Raw genomic sequence first — 13,102 nt, 5'->3', positions numbered from 1 at the left:
TGCTTTTTTTGTCAAGTCATCAGCATTAGAGAGGCCACCTTGTAACTAGCAACACAAAAGAAGCATCACAACTGAATGAAGAGTATGAGAGAGTGGGTGATGATTTTAGGAGAGGAGATGAAAGGGTGAAATATAAGAGGAACAGTTTTATTGTTATGAGAGAGTGGTAATATGAGAGTAACAGAGTAGTGTTGCGAGAGGAAAGAAAGGAGTATTTGGGATTAGCAGAAAAGAGAGAGGGGCACAGTGGAAGAGTGGTGAGATGGGATGGGGTGTAGAGAGGGGTTCCAGTGCATGTTATGAGTGGAAGGTGAGGGAGGAAGGGGGCATGAGATAAAGAGATAAGGGTGATGAGGATCCAGAGAAGTTGTGAGGAGAGGGTCATTGTCGATTAAGAGATAAATCAGGATGTTATCAGGAGTACTTAACAGGAAAAAAAAACACATTATAAAAGATATTTGAATGAAACATATTTTAATGTAATTTTTATCAAATGTCTAATTTTGTCATAAATTTTTATATTTGCTTAATTATCAAAATCTTTTGACTAGAAACAAAGCTCCCTTAAAAAGTGACTTATTTGTTCCCTTAAAAGGTGAATCATAATCTGATGTATTCTCATGTTAATTTCCATTTAATTAGCCAAGCAAATGCCGACACTTTCAAATATGTCCTGATTTCTACTTTTTACGTTTAATTATTAATAACTGGATATCCATCACATTAGTTGCTGTTAGTCCAGTCCAAACAAAATGCTGACCATTTAAATATGATTTAAAGAAATTATAAGAATCATTGTTATTCAAAAAGTCTTTAGCAGAACTTTCTACAACCATCTCAGATGATACCATTGCTCCAGCCACATCTGTAGGACCATCTTGTCCATCTGTCCCAGCACTGAGGAATTCAACTATAAATTCCTTTTTTAAATCATTAGTAAATATTTCTTGCAACATAACAGCAACAGAAAGAGCCATTTCTTGATTTCGGCCACCTTTACCATTTCCTTTCATAGTAACTGTGGTTTCACCCCCACACAAAATACAGATTGGATTTGAGTTTGAAGCAGCAGATTTAATTAACATTTTCAGCTCATCTAGTTTACTGTTGGAAAATTCTGGAAAGTCATATTCATTTAACTTTTTAACCATGAACTTGTTGATATATTGGTTACAAACAGAGATGGCAAGGTTTACAAAATGACAACCAACGTCTCTAGCTTCACCTTCAAGATATGTAGATAAAACAATACTTTGATATCCCAGTTCTTCAGCTTTCATCCGAGCACGTTCCACAGCAATACTGTTACTTCCAATAATGAAATTAAAAACTTTTGAGGCATTCATTCTTTCGAAATTACTTCTGTTCTTTTCATATTCCAATTGCTTTTCATGTAACACTTCAAAGACTGATTTTGGAACCTTGTGAGAAATATTCAAATGATCAAATATTTTTAAACAATCCTGTGGCTCTGAGGTTTGTGATACAGTTGGACCACTGGCAATTTTGTCAAGAGGATCACCAATTACATCTGATAAAATTAAAGAAATGACCTACAACATCAAAAAAATATTAACATTAATATTGAAAGTTCTGAATTAAAGAAATTTATGATTTATGATTATTTAGATATCAATATTGGTCTAAACAGTCTGTAACTTTCAGGATAAAAATCAATCAACATTCAGATTAAAATTGCTTGTATATCTTTCATTGTATAACTTGTCAAATCACTGCAGTTGACCTGGAGGTTTCAATTTCATGTGGCATATATAGCGCAAATCATCTTTTTTAAGATTCGGCCCTCAGTAAGCCATACCCAAAATAGAATTTGAGCTGAACTTTATATATGAACTAAATATTTGTCAATTGTGTAATGTTTCCACTACTTTTAACAAATACAAGGTGCAGTCAAAATGTATCCAAACTTGATTTTTTTTGCACAAAATGATAATCATCATCATTATCATCATCGTTTAACGTCAGCTTTCCATGATGGGTTGGGCGGTTTGACTGAGGACTGGTGAGCCAGAGGCTGCACCAGGCTCAATCTGATCTGGCAAAGTTTCTACAGCTGGATGCCCTTCCTAACGCTAACCACTCCGAGAGTGTAGTGGGTGCTTTTTACATGCCACCAGCATGAGGGCCAGTCAGGCAGTTCTGGCAACGACCACGCTCAAAAAGTGTTTTTACATGCTACCTGCATGGGAGCCAGTCCAGCGGCACTGGCAACGACCATACTTGAATGTTGTTTTATACATGCTACTGGCACATGTGCCGGTATGGTGACACAGGCAGCGATCACGTGTCAGCGGCACGGGAGCCAATCCATGGTCCTGGCAATGATCACGCTTGGATATGCTTGTAACGTTCCACTGTCACAAGTGCTAATTAGGTGGTACTGTCATCAGCCACATTAGCGATTTTGATTTGTTTACACTTGCCTCAATAGGTCTTCGCAAGCAAAGTTCATTGTCCAATGAATGAGGGGTACTCATAAGTGGGCCGGTTACACCCCACGTTCGGATGTGCACGTTCAGATGTGCACGTTCAGATGTGCACGTTCAGATGTGCACGTTCAGATGTGCACGTTCATATGTGCACGTTCAGATGTGCACGTTCAGATGTGCACGTTCAGATGTGCACGTTCAGATGTGCACGTTCAGATGTGCACGTTCGGATGCAGCAATGTTAAACTGATAATGACCAGTTTCTTTGACTACAGAGGTATTGTGCATCATGAGTATGCACCACAAGGGCAGGCAGTTAACAAAGAATACTACCTGGGGGTTTTTCGTTGCCTTCATGAAGCAGTGCAGTGAAAACAAGCTGATCTGTGGGTAGCAAAGAACTGGCAACTCCACCATGACAATGCACCCACTCATCCAAGCATTCCCCGTCAAGCAAAATGCACCACTTGTTTGTCAGGCTTCCTACTTCCCAGACCTGGTTCTGTGCGACTTTTGGCTATTCTCAAAGCTCAAAAAAAAACACTCAAAGGGAGAAGATTTGAGTCAATAGAGGACATTAAGCAAAATTTGATGGCACAGCTCTACAGCATAAAGAAGTGATTTCCAGAAATGTTTCTAGCGGTGGCAGTAATGCTGGCAAAAGTGTGTAGACTCTCAAGGCGAATACTTTGAAGGAGACTAAATCAAAGTGGTGAGTTTTTAATATCACTTGTTTCTTGGCCAAAAGTTGGATACTTTTTGACTACACCCTGTATCTATTTTCAGTGAGGCAGACTAATGTCATTGCCAAATAAACCGTATAATACCAGTGATGAAATACAAATCAGCAACTCTTCAACCAGCCCAAGAGAAAATATATCTCTCTTCTTCAATTAATGCCATGAAAATTTATATGACCCACTGGTTTTAAAAGTTACTCAAAGCTTAAAAGGTATTTCCATCTTTGTCACAATCAAGGTGAGAGTTTTTTTTTTTTTTATCTATATTGGACTTGTCCAAGAAATTAGTACATGGAATATGTGTTCTATTACTTTAGGTAGAAGAAAATGATTTCAGGAAAAATCAACTACTTGTAAGTTAGGTTACTTACAAAGAATCTTAACCTAATGATTTGTTCTGTACAAATCAATCATTCATATATATTATCATCTATTATTGAAGAGAGCAGATGAAATGGCTAAGTAGATAAGGTATTGGACTAACAACTTATAGTTTATGAATTGCAGGTATTTTAATTATTTTCTTTGCAAGACACTTTATTCTAAGTACCTTGATTTACCAATCAGTTGGGAAAGGTGTCTGATCAACTATAAATGTTACTTGTAATATACTGGTAACTTGTAATATACTCTGTGTGTGTGTGTGTGTGTGTGTGTGTGTGTGTGTGTGTGCGTACATGTGTACGCACATGAGTGTGTGTATGTATGCATGTATGTGTATATGTGGATAAAGAAGATTTATCTCACATCCACTTGAAGACATAAAGCCCAAACTAAGAAGTAGATTTTAAGCACCACTCAAATGTTAGTGGAATTTATTTTTATCACAGCAAAGACACTGAAATAATAAAAAAAAATCACTATAATCACCACCACTTGATATTTTTATCACTCCTGTCAGCACTCTCACCTTCCTCCACCTTTTTTATCTCTAACATAATTATAATTATCATCATTAAAGAACCATACCATCACCTCTACCAAGCCAATCCCTCCATAGCCACATCACCACTGACCTACCATCACCATCACATCTATTAATCTGCTACCACCACTACTGCTAACCCCTCTATCAGTAATGCTGCAACTTCCACATTCAAGATTACTGTCTACAACACCAGAAGTACCACTTCTATTAGACTACAGCTCTTATCAACTTCTGCTCTCCTCACAGAAGACACTACAAAGCATCCAAACCACCTCTGCTATCATTGATGTTCAACAATACTCTCATCTTCACAGAAAGAGGTTCTTCATGGTCCCTTGGAAGCATTTTACATTTCCTATAAATATTGACTTCTTAAACACACACTGAAGTCTTACATAAGAAAAACAATCTGACTGGAGCTACTCAAATATGTTGCTTTCTTACCTCTTCCCCTTCTACTGCTAATACAGTGGCTTCTACTCAGTAGAGTTAGCTCATCTCATGCCATCTCCCCTCAATCACTGTCAACTCACTTAGCTCTCTTCCTTTTGTCACCTAGACTGTGTTCACTCATCTAGGTCCTTCATGAACCAATAAGCCCACTTCTTACTCAACCCTCTGAATTCCCTCCTTGCTCATCAGGTAGAGTTACATGCCAAAGACTTCTAACCTATCCAGGAGACATTTATCTCTAATCAAAAAGGAGCTATAATTTCTTATTCTATTACTGAAAGAAAGTAGATGAGTAGATGAGTAGATGAAGTATTTGATCACTAATTTCTAGTTTGAAGTCTAAAAACCAGAATCAGCATGAGCCACTGAGGGAGTGTCTTTGAAATCTCTGACACTGGCAGAAATATTAGTGCAATCTCCTCAAATCACACTCTTTTATCATAGAAATTGGTGTTGAATAATGTAGTCCAAAATACAAACCACATCTGAGAAAAAAAAAAGAGAATAGTCACAACAGGAAAGTTTTTAATCATATTGTCTGCTGAATCAGGGCTGACCTGAGGCTAAACAAGAAGAACCCCCAATTGGCTTTAAGATGCTCCTCAGAAATTTGGAGGAGAAATATAGTATTGCATACATCAACAAAGTTAATCAAAATACTTGGTCAATAATTCAATACACATATTATTTTTATACATCCTTATTTTCAGATATGTATGGCAAGAATATGGCACTGTACTAAGTCCTCAGTTGTTACTGCTTAGCCCCAGATCAGAAATGATCAAGAAAATTTGTCAAAGCATACTAGCTATGGTCATACCATTTGGAGGGGCAAACATATATGAATGATTTCATTATTCAAAGTGTCGATATTTCATCCTGCTAAGGTGGCGAGCTGGCAGAATCGTTAATGTACCAGGCATAATGGTTAGTGGTATTTTGTCCATCCTTACTTTCTGAGTTCAAATTCTACTGAAGTCAACTTTGTTTTTCATCCTTTCACGATCAATAAAACTTGGGTCAATGTACTTGACTAACCTCCTTCCCCAAACTTACTGACCATTGGCCAAAATTTTGAAACTAATATTTCATCCTGCTAGATACAGCAGATGAATCACCAGTACTGAGGAGATTCAGCTGATATATCTAGCAAATCAAGTGACCATGAAAAGACTCACTTGTTGCCTTACTTATTTCTTAGTAAATATTATTTTATAAATTCACCTACAGTACTAAATACATTCACAAAGGGTATGAATAGTACAAACTTACATCTCTTCCTGTACAATAATTCTAATGATTTGCATATTTAAACTTAATGATAATAAAAACAACAAAAATATTAATATTTTTACACAAGTTCTAGGATTTAAGTTTATACAAAAGTGAATGAAATTGTTTCTTTTCTTAACAAAGAAAGAATGAAAAGCAAGCTAAAAACCTGAGCTGGATAAGCAAGATGAGCAAGGCCACCTCCTTTCAAATGTTCAATATTCTGTCTGATTGTATTAAGTTGTGTTATTGTTGCTCCATGAGATGACATGAGTTTGGTCAGAATGATTTCGTCTTCAAGTGTTATGGGAAGACACGGTGTTGGTAGAAGGGCAGAACCACCACCTGAAAGAGATAATAATTAAAAATTCATCTGCATTTAGTATTTTTGTTACATTGATACCATGCTTTTGTATTGATGTCCTTCCCTCTACCAAAGCAACTTTCTACAGTCTCAGAAAAGTAAAACTCAGCCTTTACTATCAATGATCTTAAAAGCACAATATATAATCAACACACTAAAAACAACAAATAACTCAAACCAGGCAAAGCAACAAGACTTGGTTCAATTTGCCATTCAGCAATAAATACAAAACTATAATGGTGAAGTAATCTCTTCCTAATCAACAAATCTTTACATCATAGTAAATAACAATCACTTTTTTTATTTGACTGAAAAGGGATGACAGCCACATCGACGCCTTCAAAACAGACTATAAAATTATTTTTTATAAAAATGTATTCAAAATGAAATTATTAAATTCGTTTTAGACTGAACAGGAAGGCTTCTATTATTTTGGCTGCATAGATATGTTTTAATTGTTTCTTTCTCCAATATAATTAGAAGCATTCTTTACTATTTCCTAGTGTCCACTTACCACTAAGCTGTTAACTTACCAGATATAAGGACAATCAGAATATCAGAACTCTGTAATGCACATACAAGTTCTTGAATCTTCAAAGCAGTAGCATGGGCATTTTCATCTGGAACATTGTTTGCTGCACCTTCATATAATAAAATCTGAGATGAAGTTGGTAATAGAGAACTAAAACAGAAAAAGATGAAAAATTGTTTAGAAATTATTTTCTCTTCAAAAATTGTTTTCTAAATTAGAACTTTTAATTTAGATGAGACAAAAATTGCCTTTCTGCACAATATTGAGTAGCTTAAGTCGTTTATGTTGTTCATAGCTTTCATCAGTTTTACATAAAGTAGACTTATGTTACAGGAATAAACTTAACAAATTCCTAAGAAGCAACTAATAGGTACAGCATCACAGTTATTAACGTGGTGTGCAGATGTAAGATATCTAGCAAGTTAGTTCCAATTAAACTATGACAGAATACTAGCAATCCATCTAAATTATGAGGTCAGCCATTCTGAAATTTAGGAAATAATACATGAAGTTTTGATTTTACAGATTTTAAACTTTGTAAGATTTAGTCACCAGATTGAGATAGTTGAATGAATGGTTTCATTGACTTCCATATATCAAACATATTAGCATTTGTTGATGAGTTAGAAAATAGATCACAGATTATAATCTACCATGCAAACTAACCTTTCAAAGATACAATTTTTCTAAATGTGGAATTATAATAAGTACAGTATTCCAATAAATACTACTGTCTCTACAGTATTGTCTAAGAGAAATGAATGAGAATGTATATCTATGGTGTGTGTAGTATATTTATGAAAAGGGGGAAGAATTAGTATGAAGTAGAGAGAAGACATTACTGCTCAGTTACAACTATCAGTCTTTCACTATCTCTTTACTTGGATCTTCCTTATCTTACACTATTTATATGTCTTTTAACTTTTGTCTTTCACTTGTTTCAGTCATTAGACTGCAACTATGTTGGGGCATCACTTTGAGGAGTAGAACAAATCAACCCCAGTAGTTATTTTAAGTTTGGTACTTAATTTATAGGTCTTTTTTGATGAACTGCTAAGGTACAGAGATGTAAACAAACCAACACTAGTTGCCAAACAGTAGTGAAGACAAACACAGACACATAAATAAACACACACACACACACACATACACACACACACACAAACACACACACGATAGGCTTCCATCCAATTTCTGTTTACAAATTCTCTCAAAAACTAAAATGATATGCAGTGGGACTGAACCCAAAACCACAAGGTTGCAAAGCAAGCTTCTTAACCACACAGCCATGCCTATATATTTATATATACATAACATGTATGAATATATATATGCATATACATACAAATATATATATATATATATATATATATATATATATACTCGAGGTATTTCGTGTTGCAAGACAGTGTAGGAGAGAGAATAGTGATTGATGTCGTAGGAGAGAAATGTGTTCGCATGGATGATGGTACGCTTGCACTAAATGAGGCTGCAAAAAAAGAGGTATGGAGATGCCACTACGATAGATTGCTTAATAAAGAGAATGAATGGGAGAAAGAGAACCTGCCGTATGTCAACCCAACAGAGGGACCAGCTCTCCGAGTTGACAGTACCAGGGTAGATAAAGCAATTAAGAGTATGAAGACAGGGAAAGCCCCCGGCCCATCAGGAATCACTGCAGAGATGCTCAAAATATCTGGAAGTGTTGGCTACAGCCTAGTCACCCGTATTACGAACCAGGTGATACACGAAGGAGTCATACCCAATGACTGGTGTAGCAGCACCATAGTCAACTGCTACAAAGGTAAACGTGATGCTTTAGATACAAATGATTACAGAGGCATCAAGCTGTTAGATCAGGTTATGAAAGTTACAGAGAGGGTCATAGCCCAACTAATTAGGGAGCGAATCATTTTAGATGAGATGCAGTTTGGGTTCGTGCCAGGTAAAAGCACCACTGATGCCATATTTCTAGTGAGACAGCTGCAGGAGAAATACCTAGCCAAGGATAAACCTCTGTACCTGGCCTTCGTTGACATGGAAAAAGCCTTTGACAGGGTCCCCCGATCCCTTATCTGGTGGTCAATGAGAAAACTTGGGATAGAAGAATGGTTAGTGAGAGCTGTGCGAGCCATGTACAGAGACGCTGCCAGTAAGGTGAGGGTTGGAAATGAGTACAGTAATGAATTCCGGGTAGAGGTAGGGGTCCACCAAGGTTCCATCCTCAGCCCCCTCCTATTTATCATAGTGCTCCAGACGATCACAGAGGAATTCAAGACAGGTTACCCCTGGGAGCTCCTCTATGCTGATGACCTTGCACTAATTGCGGAGTCACTATCAGAACTAGAGGAGAAGTTTCAGGTGTGGAAGCAAGGACTAGAATCGAAGGGCCTTAGAGTCAACCTAGCAAAAACCAAAATCCTAATAAGTAGGAAGGTAGATAAAACACAAACCCCTTCAGGTAGATGGCCCTGCTCGGTATGTAGAAAAGGAGTAGGTAGTAACTCTATAAGATGTACCCGGTGCAAGCTATGGACACATAAGAGGTGTAGCAATATCAAAGGCAGATTAACTACGAAGTTAGTTTTTGTATGTGGCAGATGTTCAGGTGCAATAAACACTGTAAACAAACAGGAAACAACTTCTATCTCATTCCAGGGAGAAAAACTAGAGGTAGTCGATAGCTTCCGCTATCTGGGTGACCAAGTTAGTAGTTGGGGGGGGGGGCGCTGAAAGTGTAGCTGCTAGAATAAGAATAGCCTGGGCAAAGTTCAGAGACCTCTTACCTCTGCTGGTGACAAGGGGCCTCTCACTCAGAGTAAAAGGCAGACTGTATGACGCATGTGTACGAACAGCCATGCTACATGGCAGTGAAACATGGGCTGTGACTGCTGAGGACATGCGTAAGCTCGCAAGGAATGAAGCCAGTATGCTCCGTTGGATGTGTAATGTCAATGTGAATACCCATCAGAGTGTAAGTATCTTGAGAGAAAAGCTGAACATAAGAAGCATCAGTTGTGGTGTGCAAGAGAGACAATTGCGCTGGTATGGACATGTGGTGAGAATGGAGGAGGATAGCTGCGTGAAAAAGTGCCACACCCTAACAGTTGAGGGAACCCGTGGAAGAGGTAGGCCCAGGAAGACCTGGGCTGAGGTGGTGAGGCAAGACCTTCGAACATTGGGTCTCTCCGAGGCGATGACTACTGACCGAGACCTTTGGAAATGTGCTGTGCGTGAGAAGACCCGGCAAGCCAAGTGAGATCGTTGCTAGTGCCGCTAGACTGGCTCTTGTGCGGGTGACACATAAAAGACACCATTTTGAGCGTGGCCGTTGCCAGTACCGCCTGACTGGCCCTCATGCAGGTGACACGTAAAAGCACCCACTACACTCTCGGAGTGGTTGGCGTTAGGAAGGGCATCCAGCTGTAGAAACTCTGCCAAATTAGATTGGAGCCTGGTGTTGCCATCCGGTTTCACCAGTCCTCAGTCAAATCGTCCAACTCATGCCAGCATGGAAAGCGGACGTTAAACGATGATGATGATGATGATGATGATATATATATATGGGGTGAGAGTATACTCAGCAGCATAACACCCACCTTCTTTTCACCCTGTTAACTATGGTGCTATTTCCTCATAAGCTGTCATTATATGAGAGTAGAATTGCATATATTTCACTCTTGCTTTTTGTACTACTTGTTGTCCCTTTCTTTAGAATCACTTCCCTTGTCACTCATCCTCCATTCTCAGTATCATCCCTTTCTACTTTATTCCACTAAATGTCTCTTTTCTCCTGAACACCCTTTCATAACTGCCATCGGCATCAGTCCTCCCACTTTGTTTACTCACTATATCCACCCCCAATGTGCTGCTGACCACCATATCTGTTAGTATGCACCTTCTCTTTTCACCACATTTCACATCATCTCCCCATTTCGCATCTGTCTACATTTTTATTATACTGTTGCTGTCCACCACCACACTATTTCATATATTGCCACATATCACATCCTCCTCCCCAATCTATTCCTAGTTTCCTTTACCTTCCCCCAAACTGAGATTCACCATTATCCATACCTCTATCCATGTTCATCATTCACTGTGTTCACCTCTATCTTCATCTGACTGTCAATCTCTTTTCAAATTCTGACACATCTACCTACCTACTCGGCCATCCTCAATTCTTTGTCCCTATCCTCCCTTTATCCACCTTCTTGTATCCTGATTGTACGTCCTGGGACACCACCTCCATCTTTTCTCCCTTTCCTGCTGAGGTAGCCATATATCTCTTCAACAACAAGACACCTGTTCCTATCCCTCCATTAGGTTTTAGCCTTTCAACACCACCTCTCTTAATACAGCACCCTCATTCTGTTCAGCGATCTTGTCTTATAAGTTACTAGGTGATCACACTAATGCAGATGTCATGAAAAAAGCACCCTGTACCATGTGTAAAACGGTGGGCCTTAGGAAAAGCAACTGGAGAAACCATGCCAAAGTAGACAATGGATTTTAACATAGTCTCCTAGTTCATTGAATCTTGCTGAACTGTCCAACCCATGCCAATATGTAATACAGATGTTAAACGATGATGAGGTTATATACTTCACGTCTTTAAGTGATAAGAAAGTAGTTATATATATATATATATATATATATATATATATATATATATATACACACACACACACACACACATATACATATATATATATATATATATATATATATATTCATACACACACACGTAAAACTACTTTCTTATCACTTAAAGACGTGAAGTATATAACATATATATATATATATATATATATATATATATATATATATATATATAGAGAGAGAGAGAGAGAGAGAGAGAGAGAGAGAGAGAGAGAGAGAAAGAAAGAGTGACACACACACACACACACACACATTTTTCAATGCCTCGAAATCGAATTGTTACAATGGAAACATGAATCAATCCAAGTATGACGTATTGTATTACATCATATTTCATTCTTTTCATTCAGGCAAATGACATTTGATTATGAGTTATGCTTCATTGATGGAAAGTTGTAAAATATGATCTAATAACATGCCCAGATTGGTTTATGCTACTTTTGTAGTAATTCTATTTTAATATAAATTTTAGTGATTTTTTTTTTTTAATGTTTCATGTTTTAAGTGTAACTGAGCTTAGAAAAAATTTGTAAGGGAGATAATTATATTTATTCAAGGGAGGTAATTTTAGCACATATTCAAAATTTATCATTTATTAGCTTGTTTTAGATTTTCTTTGACGTTTATTTGTTATGATCACCTAGTAATATTTCATAACCAGACTTTCAGAATAACCCAAATCCCCAACTACGTTACTATCAGTTGGTCTTATATTTATGAGAAATTAAACTCTTATTTCTTAAAGACTTATAGACATTATTCTTTTATTCCTTTACTCGTTTCAGCCATGCAGCTGTGGTCATGCTGAAGCAAGAAAAAAATTATGTATTAGGTAATTAGGTAATTTTGTGCTACAAGGTGTGTGTGTGTGTGTGTGTGTGTGTGTGTGTGTGTGTGTGTGTGTGTGTGTGTGTGTGTGTGCGTGCGTTTTATATTGGGAGACAAGAAATCTTTTACTGCTTCACAGTGCTTTCATTTTTTATTTCTCTCATTACTCCAATAAATTTTCTTTTTAATCAAATGTCAAATTTTTATTTCAATAGGTATACCAGTCTGATTTCAAAATACTACTCATTTATATTTAAACACACACACACACACACACACACCAACACAACCACCACCACAACCATCATCACCATCACTATCATCCTCTTCTCCATTTTTATGTTTACTTTTACTGTTGCTGCTTGAAGGAGATTTCTTGAGGCCATATTCTATGGCTGCATGCCCATCATGACACCATGCCTCGCTTTTTAAATAAGGTATTTCAATCCACCTCTTTTCACATTGGACCACTGAGGTACTGGATATTTAGTTTATGCAGGATATAAATAATGTGACTACAACATGATTGTGTCAATTCAAACACACACACAGATACATCTAGACATACATACTTACATGTATGTATATCATTATTCAGTTTTTTATTTCAAGATTTCTCACCAATAGAGAAAGAGCTAGTTTCTAACCTATATCCAAGGCTCCTTCATTAGAATTTCACCAACATCAGCAGGGAATTTATGTATGTATGTATGTATACCTGCAGATTTGTATATTTTGTTTTATGTATCTATTCTCATGCATATAAATTAAATACAAATATGATTTCCACAGACAGCTTTAGCAATAGAGCTTTTAAAAAAATACAACAGTTCAGTCCACCTAGGTGTAGAGAGAAACAAAGAGATTCAATAG

At 37.2% G+C, this 13,102-nt stretch overlaps 1 protein-coding gene across 1 annotated transcript in view; it reads right to left on the bottom strand.

The window, feature by feature from the left end:
- Nucleotides 1–457: 457 nt before the first annotated feature.
- LOC106883876 (glycerate kinase) overlaps nt 458–13,102 on the bottom strand; it is a 32,972-nt gene continuing 20,327 nt past the window's right edge. Inside the window, exons 3-5 of the mRNA XM_089351234.1 lie at nt 6,741–6,889; nt 6,013–6,188; nt 458–1,553 (exon numbers count right to left, since the gene is read on the bottom strand). Of these exons, the coding sequence (XP_089207360.1) occupies nt 681–1,553; nt 6,013–6,188; nt 6,741–6,889 (1,198 nt within the window). The 3' untranslated portion in view covers nt 458–680. The remainder of the gene's footprint in view (nt 1,554–6,012; nt 6,189–6,740; nt 6,890–13,102) is intronic.

The sequence above is a fragment of the Octopus bimaculoides genome, chromosome 1, assembly GCF_046866305.1.
Source record: "Octopus bimaculoides isolate indiv1 chromosome 1, ASM4686630v1, whole genome shotgun sequence".
NCBI lineage: Eukaryota > Metazoa > Mollusca > Cephalopoda > Octopoda > Octopodidae > Octopus > Octopus bimaculoides.
Note: the sequence above shows the minus strand (reverse complement) of the source record. Positions and strands in the feature narration are given on the sequence as shown.